The sequence below is a fragment of the Pituophis catenifer genome, unplaced genomic scaffold (genome assembly GCF_029215685.1).
Source record: "Pituophis catenifer annectens isolate HBS135680 unplaced genomic scaffold, rPitCat1.0.hap2 SCAF_1, whole genome shotgun sequence".
NCBI classification, from domain to species: Eukaryota; Metazoa; Chordata; class Lepidosauria; order Squamata; family Colubridae; genus Pituophis; species Pituophis catenifer.
In genome coordinates, this window is record NW_027256881.1 from 135,668,630 (window position 1) to 135,690,826 (window position 22,197).

The 22,197-nt window shown below is 36.6% G+C and overlaps 1 protein-coding gene across 2 annotated transcripts in view; it reads right to left on the reverse strand.

Annotated features, from left to right (window-relative positions):
• Positions 1-22,197, reverse strand: part of ROCK2 (Rho associated coiled-coil containing protein kinase 2) — a 107,011-nt gene that overhangs the window by 22,313 nt on the left and 62,501 nt on the right. For both annotated transcript variants that reach the window (XM_070932985.1, XM_070932986.1), the window contains exons 7-17: positions 17,261-17,399; positions 13,628-13,719; positions 11,833-11,992; positions 11,271-11,352; positions 10,005-10,093; positions 5,724-5,772; positions 3,405-3,540; positions 2,866-2,957; positions 2,431-2,677; positions 2,058-2,164; positions 582-741 (exon numbers count right to left, since the gene is read on the reverse strand). In XM_070932985.1, the coding sequence (XP_070789086.1) occupies positions 582-741; positions 2,058-2,164; positions 2,431-2,677; positions 2,866-2,957; positions 3,405-3,540; positions 5,724-5,772; positions 10,005-10,093; positions 11,271-11,352; positions 11,833-11,992; positions 13,628-13,719; positions 17,261-17,399 (1,353 nt within the window). The remainder of the gene's footprint in view (positions 1-581; positions 742-2,057; positions 2,165-2,430; positions 2,678-2,865; positions 2,958-3,404; positions 3,541-5,723; positions 5,773-10,004; positions 10,094-11,270; positions 11,353-11,832; positions 11,993-13,627; positions 13,720-17,260; positions 17,400-22,197) is intronic.

Below are 22,197 nucleotides of genomic sequence, written 5' to 3' on the forward strand. Positions count from 1 at the left end.
CAAGGAATCACTGAACAAGTCAACCAAGAGTTCTCACTTAAGGCACAAATGACCAGACTCAAAATTATCCTACTTTGGACACATCATGTGAAGATTTAGGAAACTGGAGCAGGCTCTAATGCTGGGAAAGGTGGCAGGAAAGAGAGGAAGAGGATGGACAGCAACTAACAGCAAGATGGACTCAATTGCAGTGGCATAGGTAAGCTGTTGGAAGACTTAAAGAATTAGATTAAAGGCAGATTATTATGGAGAAAAATTATGTGATTGCTAATAGTTGACTCCGACTTGATGGCACATAGACCAATCAAACAAACAAACAAATAAACAAACAAACAAACAAACAAAACAAAGTTTTAAATTAAGATTAGCTTCTGGGTTATAATAGTGAAATATATTGATTTATATAGGTAGGTCTTTCTCAATTTTCCTTCTGTTCCTGAACTGACTGTATAACCTTAATCAAAGAATTATTTCTCTGTGGAGTCATCCTGAAGCTAAACTGTCACATTCATGTTTTTGAATAGGAGGCTGAATATAAATATGCTAAATGAAGTTATGAACATGTGAGATTAAATGCATACCTTTCATAGCTTCAGACTTAGCTTCCTCAATCGATTTATATATTTTATTTTTGTCTGCTAGTCGGGCTTTTGTTCCTTTATGTTCAACCTCTTCTTGCTCCAAGTTTTGTTGCATGACTTTAAGCTTGTAAGTCATATCTATTTCCATGTTGCTCTTCTCCTGTTAGGCATAAATCAAAATATCTCATAATTAATATGAACCTCATGTAAAATGCTTTATGAGAATTATTGGTTATAGACAGAAAAAATGTAGGCTTTGACCTAGGTATTCAGTCTGCTACTTCAATTATTATGCAAGCAAGCTGATATTAAAACTATGATGAAAAGCCTAATATGATAAAAGTCACTGATCAAGGCAGAGTGTTAAATTGGATAGAAACCAAAAGAAAGAGTGATGTACATAGAGAATGAGGATACCCCCCCACACACACACACATACACAAACACATCTGGTTACATATAAAATTTTGTTTTTCTAATAGTATTCTGGCGTGGATAACTATGCAACTCTGCTTAATCTAGTTACAATAAATCCCTCCTAGCTTCTCCCTAAAATTTACAATCAAGGTACAGTTCATTAACATGGATGTGCAAAATGTTTTGCCCTCACAATAACTATTAAAAGTATTCTGAAGATTTTATTTAAACCTCAATATAAAACTTGGATATTTCAAGTTTCCTAGTTTCCCTTAGCAAATAAGGACATGTTGATGTGAAAGTAAAATGTTGACAGGAAAGGTAACCACATGGCCAAATACAACATGACTGTTTACAGCTGTATGTATGCCATTCTGCCTCTTAAGTTACTGCGATTTTTAAAATTGTTACAAAAAAATAGAGAGATTCTGTGGGTAGATTGCTGTTAAGAGTTCATATTGGCATGTGTGTTGTGTTACTTTTACTTTGCAGTTGGAAACTGCAAATATGTGTGCATGCTTTAGTATGTTTTACAAGCACACAATGTTATTGCTATTGAGGTTTCATAAACGCTCTGACTATCACAATCTGGGCTTGGTTGATCTGTCTAGTCTTGGGACACAAATGCATTGTGTGCATGGACTTACGCTTCAAGCCTGTTGCTGTTCTTGAACTTTATTTAAAAACTGTTGCTTTGAGGTTTTTGGCGAATTCTGCTGCCTTCTGCAGTCCTTGCACTGCATTTCATTTTGGCTTTTATTTTGTTCCAAGTTCAAAGCAAAGATGTTATGAACCCAATATTCACGGAAAACCACCACCCAGTTCACTCTGTGTGGTTAGGATTCAAAATCTGGGCATTCGTGTGGCATCTGTCAATAACTCTTTACAGAAGCTGCATCTTTTCCAAACTGGTGTAGCTTGATTAGAGGAGCTGCTGACTCCGAATCATGTTTTCCCCTTCAAATCTGGAGTGCTGTAGAATTCTATTTGTAATGCTATGAATAGGACCTTATTTTATTAGCTCAACTGAACAATATAATTCTTTTTTTTTAAGTTTACCTTTTCCAGATCTGTCAATTTGTCCTGTAATTGTCTTTTCTCTGCCTCTATTTTAGCTATTGTATTCTTCCCATTTTTTACTTCTTCTTCCAAATTAAGCACTCGACCTAGGAATATTTAAAAGATTTCAACAAGGAAAAAAGCATTATGTACATATCTATTAAAGTGTAACCCTTTACACGCTTTGATTAAAAAAATCAAATCATTGATGATATATTCTGAAGGCAGAAGGAAAGTGAGAATAATTAGCTGATTCCTGTGAATGTTGATAAATTACATATTTAATACATCTAAAATCCCAATTAAAATGGATAATCATAGTAAATGGCCCCTATGATATGAAAATCACTTTCTAAGAGACTGGTTTTCATACCTTGTAGATCATGGATAATTTCTGATCCATTATTCCTATCTCTTCTTTCAGATTCTAGGGCTGACTGCAGATTCAGAAATTCCTTCTCCAGTCGAAGCTTTGTATTCTCTAAGGCACAGTTTTTATCCTGCAGATCTCTGTTGTTAGCTTCTAGCTGCTGAATTTGCTTTGTACTTTCTGTTTGGTTCTTTCTCAACCTGGCTGATGTATCAGACTCCGTGCGCAGCAAGGCATTGGCTTCATCCAGCTATTGAGACACAAAAATACATCACAGCATTACATACAAACTAAAAAAAAAAGCTTTTTTTAACAGACACTACCATCCATTTACTGTAGCAAAGCGTAACATAGTTTTTAATTATGAAGTTACTCAGAAATTAAAAGTCTTAATTAAGTACCATTAGGAGTCTAATTTAAAACAGAATGGTAACTTGCCTGTCTTTGTAGCTGAGTAATTTTTTCATTTGATATTTGGGAGTTTTGATTCCTCTTTTTCATATCCTCAAGTTGATCCTTTAAACTGTTCACTGAAAGAAAAACAAAGCACTAATCCCACCATACGGGTTTCATAACAGTATGTCACAAGTTATTCCAAGCAGGAAAGGCAGAATGGGATTTATCAATGCTCTTCTCCCTGATGCAGAGGTGGTATTTAGCAGGTTCTGACCAGTTCTAGAGAACCGGTAGCGGAAATTTTGAGTAGTTCGGAGAACTGGTAAATACCATCTCTGATTGGCCCCGCCCCCATCTATTCTCTGCCTCCCGAATCCCAGCTGATTGGGAGGAAATGGGGATTTTGCAGTAACCTTCCCCTGGAGTGGGGAGGAAATGGAGATTTTAAAGTTTCCTTCCCCTGCCATGCCACACCCACCAAGCCATGCCCACAGAACCGCTAGTAAAAAATTTTGAATCCTACCACTGCCCTGATGCCACAAATAATGTAGGTTTTTTTTTATTGTTTCTGGTGAACATACCATCGTTTTCTAGATTGCGTTTTCTATCTGCTTCGTGTTCTGCCTTCCGCTGGTATTCTGCATTCTTATGCTGAAGAAGAGCCTTTTCCCTTTCCAGCTGTCTGAAAGAAGATTCTAGATGTTTCCTTGAAGATGTCTAGGAAAATCATGGAGGAAGAGAAACATATGATGGGGACATTTTTCTAAAATTACAAATTTTCTTAATGCAAAAATCAAAAACATTTCTCATTCGACTGCAGCAAATATACAATATAATGTTCAGCAGATGGGATCGTGCCAAATTGCTTCCAAACAGCGGAGCAGTCACACAGTTCCATGTGTTAGAGCGCTAGGGTTTGAAAGCATAAAAGCAAGCAAAATGGATTTCTATCTAAACAAGCAATAGAGGGAGTCCTCCCTTAACAACAGCAGTTGGAATCAGAATTTCTGTTACTAAGTGACATGGTCATAAGGCATAACTTCATGCAACAGCACGGCTTAGCAACAGCAATTCCAGCACTTTTGGTTGCTGTCATTAAGTGAACCCTGCAATGTTGTTAAGCACATTATGAGGTCACCATTTGCAACCTGCAACCAGTTTCTCCATTGACTTGTTGAAAGCCAGCAATGAAAATCGTAAATGGCGATCAGGTGAATGGGAGTGTTGGACCATTGTAAGTACAAGGACTGGTTATAAATCCCACTTGTCCAGTGCTGTCGTAAATCTGAATAGTTGCTCAATGAGTGATTGCTAAGTAATTGTCAATTCTCTTAAGAATTCTCTCTGTTAATATAATGTTTCATACAATTCATTCTGAATGATCAGCCTCATTGTTAGAGGATGCAGAAGACTGATTTCTAGAAAAGATTATCAGGAAAACTCAACTTTCTCACATTTGTCTGGTTTGCACAGTGTATGAAAATATAATCCACAATATATAGACTACAAAGGCCAGATTCAGGAAACATACTGAGTCAAAACCAAGCAATCTACAATGTAACAGAGCATGTTATATGGACCTTGTACTGCATTTTTAAAAATTGCAGATAATGGAGGTTTACTTGCACAAGCCGTCTCTAGCATAAGTAACAAAAATCCTACTATAGTGAGACCTAGTTCATCGACACAATGATTGATGGTTCCCAAGGTATAAAAGACAGAGAATAATCAATTTAGTGTACTTGATTTTCAGGACTGGCTACATCACTAATACCAAAAGAGCTATTTGGCCGGATAAAAAATACCTCCTTTAAACTGATCTTGTCTACTAGAGGCTTTATAGGCAGGTCCATGAAACAAGAATGGCAAGAATGCAGAAAAAGATCTGCCACTGCCTTATTTTGCTATGTTTTTCGACTTTCTTGTGTAGGCATGGAGAATCCCATCAAAGCACTAGCGAGGGCCATCCCTTCTTAGCTTCTGAGCCCAGATAAGGCCAGCTAAGTATTGCCACGCAGCTGAGAGATTGAACTGCCCCATGGTACATTGCGAAGAGGACCTTTGCCTAGTTCTCATTAGTAAGCAAGCATCCAAAAGCTAAATATCACATAAAAGATTGGCGTTTACTTGACTTCCTACCAAAAAACAACAACAGATAAGCTGGGACTGAGGAACATCTATTGTATGCCTTTTCACTGATGCAGTGCCACAGCCTCAAATGTAAAGAAAACATGCCAAAGTAGAAATGTAAATAAAATACTTAGATAATCAAGGCTGAATTCGATCCGCCTAAGTTCCAGAGGAGATTGCCCTTCCCTTCCCAGATACATTTCCTGTGGCATCAGGTGGCTCATTGCCTCACCTGACTGTTATTTATCCTTTTAAATCTTTTTATTTATTTATTTTTGAAAGAAAAGAGTTAAAAATAATCTGGAATACATCCCCAATGTTCAGAAGACAGTACTATGTCTACACTCTATTAAAGGCCAAATAAAGATAATGTGACTTAATCAATACATTGTGTGACTTTGGGGTTTTCCAAGTAAGAGTTTATACCCAAGTGCCACAAAAGAATTGAACTGATTTTTTCCCCTCAAAACAGATTCTGCACTAATTTTGAGACTAAGTGAACATCCTTCTCAAAATTTTCATGTATGTTAAGTTCAAATGTTGACTATATGCAAAATAGTTTATTTTATTTTCATAATCTTCCGTAACAGTAACTTAATTTTTATTTACTATTAAGCATCTCTAGCCCACAAATTCATTAACTTTTTTTCAGAACACACTCAGTGTCTCAAATTAAAATGATAAAATTCAAAAATTCAAAACAAAGTATTTTGCTGTATATAATGCAAAGTATTATTACACTCAAAATATAAAGCAAATTATTAATTTACCTCCTCATCCAACTCCTTCATTATTTTCTCTAGACGATTGTTAATAGCTCTGTAGAATAATTAACATAAGTGTGAGAGAGGCACAGAATTATAGATAGAAAGATTTCCTTTAGCATAAAATCTTCTCCACAGCAAAAATTTAACCATTTATAAGTGCGCAACTAAATACGATTCTTACACAATTCTCTTTAGCAAGGCTTATTGAGAGCGGTAGAATGAAGTCAGATTTCCAACAATTCTTATATTTTGCAGGTGGCCCTTTAAATAATGATCTCTTGAATTTCTATCAGTCCAGTTATATATGCAGCTGCTAAATTACAGATAGATTTAAACTTTCCAAATTCGCCTCAAAATTCACATTAGCTAAATTGTCTAAATATTGGGCAAAATCCTGTGTTAAATAAGACACGAACAGCTTGCAAAAACCTAAAGGAGCAAGCAAAGAAGCAATGTGGACTACAAAAAAAAACATTTTGATGATTTTCTGTTCTCTATTTACTAATATTTGTTCATGTAATGACAGTGTATATGCTACCTATAGAACAGCAAAAAGAAGAATTTGGAAGAAAAGAAAGCATCCATACTTAATACTTCAGTCTTGTTTGTTAATTTTGGAGATTTGGGTTAGATATAGTAGGATCTGCTAATTGAACAGATCCCTATTCAACCTTATTTAATACAGGATTACGTCCAACTTTTAGACATAGTTTTCTGCAATAGCAATAGCACTTAGACTTATATACCACTTCACAGTGCTTTACAATGGTTTACAAAGTCAGCCTGTTGCCCACAATAATCTGGGTCCTCATTTTACTGACCTCGGAGGGATGGAAGGCTGAGTCAGCCTTGAGCCAGTGAGATTCGAACTGCCGAATTGCAGGCAGCTGGCAGTTAGCAGAAGTAGCCTGCAGTACTGCATTCTAATCATTATGCCACCACAGCTCTTAACTATTGTATTACCACAGCCTCAAAATCTTCAGGCCCCAGAACCCTCTCTGATCACCTCAATATATTTTCCTGTCATTTTGTGTAAGTGCAAAAATAGGCTTTACAGAATTGAACCCCTTCACAAAAAATCCTTGGCAATGCTACCCTCCTCCCTCATAACCCTGGAAAACAAAGCCCAAGATCCAAACAAGTGTCATATCCTTACCTATTGTAACCTCTCAACATCTCCCTCCACATTTTATATGCTCTCTCCCAGCAAGCAGGACACTGTCCAGCTTTGCTCTGTGTTTCTACCCTCCAATTCAAAAAAAAAAAAAATCACTACATACCAATACACAGTAGCGCTTAAAACTTGTGAACACTTTTGGATTTTTAGCATTTCTGCATAAATGTGACCTAAAGAGTGATGTGTTCTCTGCAAAAGTCCTAAAACTAGATAAAGAGAACTCAAATTAAACAAATGAATCTAAAACATTATACTTGTTTATTTAGTGAAGAAAATGATACAAAACAACATATTTATGTGTGGAGAAAGTATGTGAACCTCTAGGATTAACAGTTCATTTGAGGGAGAAATTTAAGAGCCAGTGTAGGTCATCCTCCCTTACTTAAAGAACAGAATTCTAGGCATTCACTATCACAGTCTGATCTTTACAACTGAGGGATATAAAAGGATTTCATGACTAGAACAAAAGAGATTTCTAAGGGCTTCTGAAAAGTAGTTTTGATATTCACCAGGCTGGAAACAGTTACAAAATTATTTGTAAAGATTTAGGACTCCACCAGTCTACTATCAGGCAGACTGTATACAAATAGAGGCAATTAAACACCATTATTATCCTCTGAAGTAGTGGTCAGCTGACCAATTTCACGCCAAGATCAAGGCATGGAATACTCCAGATGACCTCAAAGAACCCCAGGATAACATCTAAGGAACTAACGGCCTCTTTTGCACTGACAAATGTCAATGTTTGTAAGTCCATCCCCAGAATACTAAATAACAAGGTTTGCATGGCAGAATGGCAAAGAGAAAGCCAATATTCTCCAAAAAGAACCTTGCTACCCCCTCTGCAGTTTGTGAAAGACCACATGGATAAAGCCAGAAAGTTATTGGAAGAACGTGAAGGGAAAAATTTAAAACATAACTTTTTTTTTTCCTTAAATGAAAACGTCATGTTTAGCAAAAAGCAAACCTTGATTCTAGCACAAAAACTTTGTGCCATCTGTGAAGCCTGGTAGTATCGTGGCTTGGGCCTGCTTTGCAGCCTCTAGACCAGGCCAACTTGCTATTATTGATAGGATGATGAATTTTGAATTATACTAGCAGATTCTACAGGAAAGTGTCGGGATACCTGTCTATGAACTGAATCTATGAGAAAGCTAAGCCAGAAGAAAGTTAATCTTTTGGAAAGACCAAGGCAAAACCCCTTAATCCTTCAGAAATGTTGTGGAAGGACCTGAAGTGAGCAGTTCATATAATAAAGTTCACCAACATCTCTGAGTTGAAGCTGTTCTGTAAGAGGAATGGATTAAATTTTCTCCAAGCCAATGCACATGAATGATTAACAGCTATCAGAAACATTTAGTTGTAATTATTTCTGTCCAAGGGAGGCACACCAGTTACTGAAAGCAAAATATATTTTTGCCACGCACAAATATGTTTCTTTGGTTCATTTTTGTCGAAGAATAAATGAACAAAATAATGTTTTTAACTTAATTGTTCTCTTCATCTAGTTTTAGAACTTGTGTGGAAAACAGATTGCATTTTAGGTCGGATTTTTAGGTCATATTGCTCTTTTGTCTTCTCAGTGACTTTCAATTTCATTTATCATGGTATCTGTTGAGACCAGTTCTAGAATTAAAGCAAAGTATTACCTGGTTCTCCTCTTTTCTCCAGGGCTGGTTCTAGTCGGTATTGATGGGTGAGAGAATCCAGTCCATAGCCCCTACTTTGTGGGGTGCAACAGGACTGAGGATTTTCTCCCCTCCTAACATCCACATGAGGCCACTGCAGGGGTGAAATGCTACCAATTTGCTCAGGTTCGGGCGAACTGGTAGTGATAAAAACTACCGGTTCAGGTGAACCGGCAATAAAAAATACTTTTAAAAGATTTAAAAAAAGGTTCCGACGACCGTGTAGTGTCGGAATCTTTTTTTTTTTTTTACTTTTTAAAGCATTGTTTTACTACCTATTTGCCAGAACTGATAGTAAAAAAATGCTTTAAAAAAGAAAAAAAAAGGTTCTGAGGATCACACGGCACAGCTGATTGTCAATCAGTTGTGCCGCGCGATCTTCGGAACCTTTTTTTAAAAAAAGTAAAAAAAAAGGTTCTGACGATCACAGCTGTGCCGTGTGATCGTCGGAACCTTTTTTTTCTTTTTTAAAGCATTTTTTACTACCGGTTCCGGTGAATAGGTAGTAAAAAATGCTTTAAAAAAGGGGAAAAAAAGTTGGCCACGCTCATCCAGTCACATGAAAACCCCCTCACTACAAAGCCACACCCACAGAACCGGTATCAACAAATTTTATATTTCACCACTGGGCCACTGGGTGATATCATCCAATGTTTTGGGGGGTTGTTATCACTAAAATGCTTATGATACCCATCTTTATATTTCTCCCCAGGGCTACTTGAATGATGTCATGGATACCTTGTCCCAATTTCTAGAGGCTGTGAAGATCTGGATGTGGTACTACAAGCTTTGAGTTAACCTTATTCCATGTTCTATGTTCAAGCAAGGTTTAACTGGGGCAGAATGCAGCAGCATGGGCTCCAGTTACTTGGCACATGTAATACCACTATTACATGTGGTAATAGTGGTATTACTATTATCTTTGGTTGTCTGTGTGCTTCTGGGTGCAATTTAAGGTGTTGGTTATCACCTTTAAACCTTTCATGGCTTAGATGGGCCCCCAACTGTGCACAGGGACCTACTTCTTGGTTGTGTTAGTGAATTGCTGTTTTTCAACTGTCTCTATTTTTAATTTTATATTGTTCATTATTGTTTTTATTCTATTTTAATTCTGTTTGTCACCCAGAATCACTTGTTAAGATGGCCAGTCACATAAATTGGATAGGCAAACAAAACATATTTATGCAGAGGTATTAAAAATTCAAAAGAGTTCACAAACTTTTAAACACCACTGTATATAAAGTGTAACATATAACAGCTTTTTGATATTACAGCTTTTAATATAGGAAAGATTCTTCATTTATATTACATGTATTTTTAAGGAGTGGATTTGGCCTATGTCTATATAATATTAGTTTTAACAAACTAAAATTATATTTTGAAGAGTTTCTAATTTTTATAAAGAGAATATAGTTATACCTGTATTTTTGCTCGAGGTCATCTTTGGTTTGTATTTCATTACGGAGTTGATCTTCTAATTTGTTTATTTTTTCCTGGAATTGTATAAGCTGACAGAAAAAAATTCCCTGATTTTTAGGCATTTATAAGTGACAGAATTTAGAAAGTTAGCGCATAAAAATACCCCTATTTATATAGCTTACATCAGAAGTTCCTAAACTGGGATGGCATGAAGAATTTGGGAGTGGTGTTGGTAGTGAGTATGTGAAATTTTTACAAAAGGTATCATTGTAGACAACTATGCAGTAATTTTCAAATGAAGGTCTAATAATCCAGGGACAAGTTGATGAGGTGATGGAAATGCTGAAGGTCAGCGGGTGAGTAACATAAACATCAATGCTGGACAAGATGATGGAAAGATGGAGTTAGAGATCAATAATTACATTTATTTAGGCAAAATGAAGGACAGATTTAACATTATTCATCTAGAGGCAAGATGTCTTCAAAATATAAACAGGCCTTTTGGTGTTAAAAATCTGGGAATACCTGATTTATACTGATCATTTCTTTGCTAGTTATTTGCCAAGGTGAAAGTAAATTGTTTTTATGATAATATATAAAACATACTGAACTTGCTGAAACACATGATATTGAATATAAATTAACACTTCAGTCAAAATCTTGCAGATTTGTCATTATCATCATTGTCCTTAAGTTACACTGTGGTGTTACACTGTGTATTTTAAATTTTTAAAGCAGCAAACTTTACAATAATAAATGTGAAGCCTTTCCTAAATTATTCCATATTTCCTAAATGAAAGCCAACCCAAATTTGGTAAAAAAAAAAAAATTGCAGACACATAAATCCAATGCTATGAAATGTCCATTTACGAAGTTTTTTTTTAAAAAAAATTCTTAAACTGAGATTTTTTATATTTCAAGGAAAGAGAGAGAATGTATGTGTGTATCGTGTAGCAATACATATTGATAAAAAATCTTCAGAATAATGTGCTTACCTCTTCACCATCCTGTAAAAAATAAAAATCAGATACATGCTTAAAAACAGGATACGTTTCCATTTTTCCCCAATAATCTATATTGCTTGATTTAAATTATCCTCAAAAATCTAGTTATCTAAAGCTTAAATCATACAATGACCAGAACACCTTTTATTAAAGTGGATAATTCACAAGCAGTTCTAGATTTGTGCAATTAATTAACTACTGATGCACACATTTTCCATACATATGAAATAAATGTTTAGCAGATTAAAATATGAGTACTTACCTCATTTTTCTTAAGTTCATTTGTCCCATTGTTCTTACAGGGTTCAACTTTCTTACCGAGCTCAGGAAAGTCACTTAGCAACCTGTTCAAAACAGAAGTTTTCAAAAACTCTGGCCACTGTGCCAATCAACTCATTTTAATCAATTCTCTCTAGTCCTAATCCCACTAGACTGTGCTCAGAATGAAGGCATTTATTTAGAGTTAGCTCTATTAACAGACAATGGAGCTTTTTGGTTAATGGGGGAGGAGCCTAAGAGCTTCTTAAACCCATTTTAAATAGAAAGCTTCAAAAAAAAAAAAGCCTATGCAAGCAGATATATTGGAATACAAAATGCAGGTCAGCATAACTGACTATAAGAGCAATGCCTCTATTTTGTGTGTATTATATTCTTCCCTGTCTTTCCCCCGAAAATGCAGTAATAAACATTTTGGCAATTACAAAAACATAATCCAATGGCATGCATACATACATGCATACATGTGTAACACATATGCACAAGTAAAATCACTGCTGAAAAGTAAGGTTAATTGGTATATATATTTTTTCACATATACTACATACAGGTTCTCTCTAAAGTAAGTAAATCCAATGAAAGGCAGTTGGTTTCCAACAAATGCTTTTGGGACTGGAAAGGTTTCAACATCTCCTTTGTCATCTTCAATATCATCAAAATTGCTGCTATCTATATCACTACTCAGTTCGGGTACAACTGGTGCAGCAGCTAAAAAAAAAGTAGATACCTGTATTAGAACAAAATTCAATGTTCTTATATTAAAACAGCATTTTTCTTTCTTTCTTTTTTTTAAATTTGATTTATATGCCGCCCTTCTCCGGAGACTCAGGGCAGCTTACAATGCGTTAAGCAATAGCCTTCAAACTTTTGTATATTTATACAAAGTCAGCTTATTGCCCCCACAAACTGGGTCCTCAATTTACCTACCTTAGAAAGGATGGAAGGCTGAGTCAACCTTGAGCCTGATGAGATTCGAACTTACAGTAATTGCAGACAGCTGGTGTTAATCATAATGCTATCAGTCTGCTGAGCCACCAGGCCCTTCTTTTGTCTTTAAGGTTTAATTTTGTATCACATGTCAGCACCAGGGTCTCAACTGTTACTCTATAAGGAACCTCATCTAAAAGGAAATTGTCTCCTATTCTCTCAAAGCCTCTATAATGTTTAATCCATTGTGGAAGGCCAGAATGCCTCTCATTGTATTCTATAGTTTCAAAGTAAGAGAATTATTTTAATTCAACGTGCAATTAACTATTTTGCTTCAGAACAATCAAACAGCAAGGTTGCTTATTCCAAACTGGGACAAAATTTAAATTATTTCAGAACCCCTATTAAACAAATTAATCAATGTTATATATTAAGAATAAATGTTTGACTATACAAAGCTGACATGATAGATGTGTAATTCCTAAAAGAATTGTGTCTAAGATAAAATATGTAAGAAATTTAAATTTCGTTTAGGCTCCCATAATCTGTCCCTTTCAAAAAAGCTTTCAAGTTGAAAGTTGGCTGCTTTATCTCAAAGGTGTTTTTCCAAAATGCAACTGGACTTTCTTTACTTTTATCCCAAAGGTGCTTTTCTAATTGCTTTTTGTTCCAAAGATGTTTTTCCAAAAGAAAAATGGATTTCTTTTCTTTTCACTTTTTGGAAAAGCACCTTTAGCTCAACCATGACATGGGATGATTGAGAATCCCCATAAGACATCCATTGCTTTAAGAATGAAACGCAATCACAATAGACTATGAATATGAAAAACTTCATAAAGAATCAAATATCTGCATTGTAGATTCTCTCTCGCTGAACCACATGGATATTAAGATGGTTTGCAAAAAAAATTTGAAATCTCCTTGTATTTTATTTATGAGTTAGTACACTCCAGGGTCTCCACCTTTAAGCAGTTTATAATCACCCACCACTAATCTTTTCCCCAATCCAATTCTTCTGTAAGCACAGAGAACATGAGAGTGTTTATGAATCTTTTCCTACCTTGTAAAGGCAAGGCCTCTGAACGTAATGGAAAAGCTTGCCCTTTCAAGTGCATAAGACTGTTAGAAATGAGATTTGCACTAAATGAAATATTTACTGCAAGAAATATGCAAAAAACAATGAAACACCGAAGTTGATTTTAGGAGCGTTTCACCAACTTCCAATCTAGAAACTTTACTTTGGCATTTAGTTGTAAGTAATCGTAAAGCTTTCACGTTTGCTGAAAAGTGTAATTTTAAAAAACTGAAGTTTTTACACAGTAAATATCTTACATTTTAAATCCACATTAAACTAATTTAGGCACACACATCCACACAAAAGGAAAATGCATTTTTTAAATTTTAAAAGATACTTACTGTCTCGAATGCTATTCCAATCCCATTGATCATTCTTAAAGAATAGATGAGATTTAATTTCTTCAACTCCACTCCTCCCTAGCCGCACATCCCTAAACATGGCGATTAAAGTCAAATTTTATTGTAAGTTCTACAATTTTCTATTCTGAGGCAACCTATTCACAGTTTTTATTTCGATGCCAGGTTGCCTAAACGTGTAAGATATGCTATAATTTTTAACTGTTCATTAACATTAACATTGCAACCTGAATCATCCCAGTACATTTGCTACTAAATTTCTCGATACTCTCACATATACTGGATGAAATAACTGGAATTTTCAATCTGCCACGTGTGGAGTAAGACATAATTCCAACTGCACTCAGTAGAAAAGGAATGCTGGAAAAAAGCTCTTTTTAAGAAAAACCCACCCTACAAGTTTGCCAAACCACAGTGCAAATATTTCAACATACGTGACAGAAGACCTGGCTTCCTAACACAGAAAGTTATTCAAACTTTATTGAAATAAGTATTTCAAAGATCACATCCTTTAAACTCACCCATACCCATATTCATATTTTCCCCAACAATGTATAATGAACCCATTATGTAAGCAGCAAACTCATTTCTTTTTAACATAACAATTTTGTGTTCCTAACTGCACCTCAGGAAATACTTGTGTATCAAAATTAGTCATATAACTAATAATAAGTATTACCTTGCTGACATATATATATACACATACACACAAATATATAAACATACACAAACAGGCCTACATCATAGTAGAAAGGAATATAAACTCAGAGTTGTCCTCTTTAAAACTTCAAAATATTTTACTTCCTCGTGTATTTCTTTACTACTTGCCCTCACAAGGGGACAGAAAGTTATACAAAATGAAGGTCTTAAATTGCACCTTTAAGCACAATAATTTGTCTAATAATATGTATACACTGTGTGCACAATTATTAGGCAAGTTGTATTTTGGAGGAATAATTTTATTGTTGAACAACTACAGTGCTCTTGGTTAATCCAAAATGTTAATAAACCTCAAACCTGAATATTTAAGAAAGTAAAAGTGAGGTTTTGGCTTTCTTAGGAGAATATCCATGTGTGGCACAATTATTGGGCACCCATTAGAATGCAGAATTATTATGCAACTAAACGAAAAATGAAAATTTGCCCATCTCGCTCGTTTATTTTCATCTGTTAAAGTGAGAATAATAAACAAACAACTTAAAATGTACAAATAAATATTTCTGACATTTCAAAACAAAAAATCAGTGACCAATATAGAGTCTTCTTTTCAAGAACACTCATAAGTTCATGAAGTCTGTCAGTTTCTTGATCTGTTGACGATCAGCATTTTGTGCAACAGCAACCACAGCCTCCCAGACACTGTTCAGAGAGGTGTACTATTCTTCTTCACCGTAAATCTCCCGTTTTAAGAAGGGCCCACAATTTCTCAATAGGGTTTAGGTCAGGTGAGGAAGAGGGCCATGTCATTATTCTTTCATCTTTAAGGCTTTTACTGGTTAGCCATGCAGTGGAGTACTTTGATGTATGTGATAGAACATTGTCCTGCATAAAAATCATGGTCTTGAAAGATGCAGATTATTTCCTGTACCACTGCTTGAAGAAAATATTTTCTAAAAACGTTGGGAGTTGATTTTGAGTCCATCTTCAACCAGAAAAGGTCCATCTTTAATAATACCAGCCCATACCAGTACCCTACCTCTACCTTGCTGGCTTCTGAGTCGAAGTGGAGCTCTGTGCCTGTTATGATTCTGTCATGCGCCCATCCATCTGGTCCATCAAGAATCACTCTCATGTCATCAGACCATAAAACCTTTGAAAAATCTGTGGTCAGATATTTTTTGGCCCAGTCTTGCTGTTTCAACTTATGTGTCTTGTTCAGTGATGGTCGGGTTTCAGCCTTCCTTACCTTGGCCATGTCTCTGAGCCATGTCTCTTGCATTTCTGAGCACTCCAAGTAGGTTGCAGTTATGGAATATGACAGTACTAGAGGATAATGGGTTCCTGGTAGCTTCACATTTGATTCTTCTCAAATCTTTGGCAGTTAATGTGCATCTTTTTTTCTCAACACATTTCTTGCAACCCTGTTGACTATTTGCAACAAAACGTTTGATGGTTCAGTGATCATGCCCCAATATCTTAGCAATTTCAAGAGTGCTGCAACCCTCTGAAAGATGTTTTACAATTTTTGACTTTTCAGAGTCAGTTAAATCTCTTTTTTGGCCCATTTTTCCGGAGGAAAAGAAGTTGCCTAATGATTATGCACACCATGATATAAGGTATTTATCTCCTTAGACCACACCCTCCCTTATTACACAAATATAGGTAAAGGTAAAGGTTCCCCTCGCACATATGTGCTAGTCATTCCTGACTCTAATGCTAATCTCCATTTCAAAGCTGAAGAGCCAGCGCTGTCCAAAGACGTCTCCGTGGTCATGTGGCTGGCATGACTAAATGCCAAATGCACACAGAACACTGTTACCTTCCCACCAAAGGTGGTTCCTATTTTTTCTATTTGCATTTTTACATGCTTTTGAACTGCTAGGTTGGCAGAAGCTGGGACAAGTAACGGGAGCTCACCCCATTACGCGGCACTAGGGATTCGAACTGCTCAACTGCCGACCTATCGATCGAAAAGTTCAGCGTCTTAGCCACTGAGCCACCACGCCCCTTTACACAAATATACATCACCTGGTGTGCTTATATCCACTAAGCATTCAAGTTAATACAGCTTGGAGGTGGAAAATATGCATAAAAATGAAACAGTCAAAATACTTACTTGCCTAATAATTGTACACACTGTAATTTCCATCAGTTCATATAGCCCCCAAGAGAATCAAGAAAATTGGGGTCATTTAACTGATCTTGAATATTCATAATAGTTAGGAGAGAAGTTGAAGGAAATCAATTTTGTTTATATTACCAATATTTAAACTTGGTTTGCATTGTCCCTGACACTAATAAATGCAAACTGGGTGGCAGGACAAGTAGGAGACCGCCTCTAGCACAATCAAGTAAGATGTATGGTATGTCTGGTGAAACATAATGGCTGTTGGGGGTTCTTTTTTACCTACACTCTCTCCAAATTCAATGAGATATTTATAAACTGGTAAACCTAATTGCTATTATGAGCTGTGGTGGCGCAGTGGTTAGAATGCAGTATTGCAGGCTAATTCTGGCAGCAATTCGATTCTCATCAGCTCAAGGCTGACTCAGCCTTCCATCCTTCCGAGGTCGGTAAAATGAGAACCCAATAGGACAATAGGCTGACTCTGTAAACCACTTAGAGAGGGCTGTAAAGCTATATGAAGCGGTATATAAGTATATAAGCTATTGCTATCGTTATTCCGTATGATTCCTAGGAAAATCTGGTAAGTACTTTCTAGGAGAAAAGATTTCCTAACCATGAGGGCTTGATCTCATGGAATTTCTTATAATTAAGCCAAGTTGAAAGTACTGCCTAAACTAATGACAAATTTAAGTTGGGTTTTGTCTACAAATGGAGTATCAAAGATTGTATGCACAGATTATATCAGTGAGATCTCCCAAATGCCTGTTCGGACAGAATAGTTTACAATAACAAATTCACCCCAGTAAGGAAAAAATATGTTTACAAACCTGTCTGTTAAAAAAGCACAGATAAGGTCCTTTGCCTGCTTTGAAATTTCTACATCTTCTGGGAAATGCAATGAGTTCTTGTGATCCATTATTTTACTATATGTTCCCACCAATGAATCAGCATAAAATGGAGTATCTCCTAAAAATTCGAAATGTAAAGGCATTATTGTTGTGGTTGAATCTTAAAGATTAACATAGTGTTTAAGATGGTAAATTGAGCATCCGGTGCTTAAAGATTCAAAACATAAACTTGCTGGTCCTCTTCAGATCTGAACTGGGCCTCTATAATCTTCTTCCTCCCCCATCTCTGCCTCTCCCAAGAATAAGTGACATTAAAGGTTTTGCTTTCCCTTCTCTTTTAAAAATTAAATAGAAAAATGTCTGGAAAGCTCATAATTTACACACCTCCCATTTCAACAAATCCAGAGTCAAAATATGGTTTACAATTCTGATTTGTTCAAAACTGCAAGTTGAAATTAAATGTTTTGTTGGTAACATATCAAAATGGTGGTTCCCCTTTTTTTCCTTCCACCCAAAATACCGCAAATTCCCTCAATATCCTTTGAAAAAGCAGATCTTGTAGAGGCATTTGGGAAAAAGAAAAAGAGAAAAAAAGCATTCCATTCTATCAAGAGAAACTGCTCCTCTTCATGCAATATTTCATTTAGGTTCCAAGTTGTACCCAAGTCTGGGCATAACGAGAAATCCTGCTTAGTTTCACAGCAGAACTGTTTTTGACTACTTTATTTCAATTGTTCAAGAGGAGATGAGGGAGAAGTTGCAAGTACTAGCTTCATGAAAACTGTACGGCCTTAACCCCAACCATGATTTATCTTTTGCTGAAACTCACATGACAATTGTTTCTAGTATGCATAAATTGTATTTCCTAGTGCTTCAAAACAATGAGTCTAACTGTATACAACATTCCTTATTACAGTATCACTAACTTTTATACAAATATTTAAAGAAAACATGTTACATCATAGAGAAGAGAATTTGCTACTGAGAATGGACAATTTGCTGTCATGAATCTTCTATCTCAAAAAATGCCTAGGGGGAGAGATTTATTGTGCAATTTATCTACGAGTATCTATAAAAATTCCTAATTTAAGCAACAATTGTTTCAAAATTTTCCAACCTATTAAAAGCATTTTCCACATCCTGAAAAATCACGACGGTACTAATTTCAATTTTTCTGAATATATACTTTGGAATTACAATTGATAGTCTCATATTACTAGATACTTGGTGGCCTTTTCTAAAAACAATGACATATAATTAAAGGTAATATCATATTGTAATGCATGTGCCATTCTAAAATCTGAATGGTATTGGTATAATCAATATGTAACACCAACAAATAAGATAGCCATCTGCACCGATAGGTTCTTATTTACATTGGTTTAATGGTATCAAATATTTCTCAGTAAGATAAAGGGGCAACTAGTCATTTATAATCATGAAGAGAGCTATAATATATAAAAATTAATTAATTTTGTTCAGGATTAAATGTATCACAATAATATACAATCAAGAATTTAAATAGATTGCTGATTTACCGAGTCAGAATCACTATATTCTTAAACTGGATATCCTAAATAGGAAACATACTTATATTCCTGCAATGGTTTGAACCAGCAAATCACATTTTTATCTCATTGTCAGTATCTGTTTAGTGAATATTCTGCTTTGATAAAGTTCCTGTGTCTCACTCATAGATGCTTTATATATCTTAGTAGAATCTTTCATACAGAATAGCAGAGTTTAAAGGGACCTTGGAGGTCTTCTAGTCTAACCTCTTTCAGGAAATCTTATACCATTTCTAAACCTTACGCGTATTAAAAATTTCTTTAACTTTTCCCCCATTGTAATCTTTTGATTTTCTATAAAGAATAGGCTACAATGCAATAGGCATTAAAATATGGGTGTAGAATGTCTACTTATAAAAAAAGCTTCACATTTTTGCAGAAAGTCTATTTATAGAAAGCTACCCTGTTTCCCCCAAATTAAGACATCCCCTGATAATTTATTTAATTTTTTTTAATTTTGATTTATATGCCGCCCTTCTCCAGAGACTCAGGGAGGCTTACAATGCGTTAAGCAATAGCCTTCATACTTTTGTATATTTATACAAAGTCAGCTTATTGCCCCCACAAACTGGGTCCTCAATTTACCTACCTTAGAAAGGATGGAAGGCTGAGTCAACCTTGAGCCTGGCGGGATTCGATCTTACTTTTAATTGCAGACAGCTGGTCTTAAATTACAGAGCTCTGTCTGTTGAGCTATACAGGCTCCTCCATAATAAGCCCAATCGGGCTTTTGAGCTCATGGCAATAAGGCCAAGCGCTTATTTCATGGTTCAAAAAAAAATATAAGACAGGGTCTTATTTTCAGGGAAACATGGTATTTATAAGAAAAACTTCAAATTTTTGTTGTACCTTTTATAATTCACAGCCTCTTTTGTAAAGATAATAAAGTAATATTTCAATACCATCAATATAAAGGGGGCAATACTTCCTATAGTAACTGTTAATTTTACTTGGGCATAGTCTGACATTGCTATCAAACCTATATTACATATATGAATACATTTATCTAGAACTAGAATACTAGAAACTAAACTAGTTTAGAATAACTCTAATGTGAAACTTAAAAAAGGTATATTCTTCTTGCAAAGGATTGAAAGGTTGTGATACATCATGTCAATCAATTAGTTTATAGATATTCTAGAAACATCCTTAAAATAGAAGTATTTTCTGAAATGTGTAAACAAATTTTTAAAAAACGTTTTACCACTATTTAGAATTCCTCCTTTTGTATTTTGCCTGCCTTTGCCTTTCTTTATTCAACATTCAAGTTTGAAATGCTTAGAAAAAATTAGATTGTAATGAACTGTATACTAATTGAAAAAGAGTTTATTTAATAACATGACCTAATAAAACAATATCCAAAACATCTATATAAATTTCATAAATACTATACCTGAAAAGTTCCTAGTAGAACCATAATGATTATTCAATTTATTAAAGCAGCTTCATCACGAATATTTCTGAAACATTTATTTCTTGCTCCATTATAAATTTTGAGCACTTGTTAATCAAACTAATTTTTGAACAACCACCCATAGTAATTTTCTTCCTCTTGAGAAAGAATGTGATTTCCTTCCAAATCAAAGGGGCCCACTTGCCATGACAAATGTAGATTATTGGGGGGGGGGAACCCTTTCTATTTTAGGACTAGGTTTTTGAACCAAGTGAAATAGAAATCCTGATAAGTAGCTTCAATTTCAAAATTATGCAATGGCTGAAGAAATCAAAACCTCAGATATTCATTTTTCCATCAAAGCAACCATAGGCTACAAATATAATGTTTAGCTAATATAATATGTAGAGAAAGGATCGTTGGTCTTACCTGATACGTTCCTTCTCGTTGAGTGGAGACAGCAGCCAGCGTGGGTAGTGCCCATCCAATCAGCTTGAAGGACTGAGCCTGCCAATTATTCTTAGTCCCGCCTCTGTTGCCGGGCAGGCCAGCTTTGGCGAAGACTGGAAGACAGACTCGGTGTGTGGGACAAAGAGAGAATCAAAGACAGAAAGATAGAAGAAATGTCGAGTCCAGCTTGAAGAAGATAAAGGGAGGGTCTGGCTGCTGTCTCCACTCAACGAGAAGGAACGTATCAGGTAAGACCAACGATCCTTCTCCATTGAGAGTGGAGACAGCAGCCAGCGTGGGACATACCCAAGTTCACTGTCCCGAAGGTAGGGGGGGGATCACGCTGGACCGCATTGTCCTCTCCGGCAACCACTCTTTGCAGAACTCGGCGACCAAACGAGGCTTCGGCTGACGCAAACTGGTCGAGTTTGTAGTGTCTGATGAAGGGGCTAGGAGAAGTCCACGTGGCCGCCCTACAAATTTCCAGCAAGGAAGCCTGTGTAGCCCAAGCTGCCGTCGTCGCCGCGCTGCGGGTGGAATGAGCTGTCAAACCTGAAGGGCGCGGAAGGGATCTAACATCGTAGGCTGAGGCAATAGTCTGGCGAATCCAACGACCGATGGTTGAAGGAGAGACTTTACTGCCTTGAGAAGTAGGTAAGAAGGAGACAAAAAGCGACTCCGAACGACGGAAGGGAGCCGTCCTCTTCAGATATATTCGCAGCGCCCGCCGGACATCAAGAGAGTGCCAACGACGCTCCCGAGGGTGCGCGGGCCGGGGGCAGAAATTTGGAAGGACCAGTTCCTGGGCACAGTGGAAAACAGAGTTGACCTTCGGCACGAAAGTAGGGTCCAAACGGAGCACCACCCGGTCAGCATGGAAAACACACAGGTCCGAACGGGTGGACAAAGCGGCGAGTTCAGATATGCGGCGAGCCGAAGTGATGGCCACCAGGAAGGCAACCTTGCAGGTGAGAAGTCTGAGACTGGTAGTCCGTAGTGGTTCGTATGGGGAACACGTAAGAGACTGCAAGACCAGAGGAAGATCCCAGGTCGGATAGCGATGCAGAACAGGAGGACACAAATTCTTCACTCCCCAAAGAAAACGGCGGATCAAGGGATGGTGAGCCAGAGACGACAAGGAGCCACAGGTAAGAACTGACGATAAAGCTGCAATGTGACGGCGGAGAGTGTTAGGAGATAGACCCTGGGAGAGGCCCTTCTGTAAGAACATCAGAATATGAATAATTGACGGTTGAAGAGGCGAGACACCGACCTGACCACACCAGTTGTAGAAACTCCGCCAGGTGGCAGAGTAAATGCGTTCCGTAGAAGGCCGTCGAGAAGATAGCAAGGTATGCACAACATCTGCCGGGACTTGTACCTCTCTCAAAGTGCACCGCTCAATCTCCAAGCGGTTAGCTTGAGCCAGGCCGGGTCTGGATGCTGCAGGGCGCCTTGCGAGAGAATATTGTCCGAGAGAGGGATGCGCCACGATGGGGTCACCG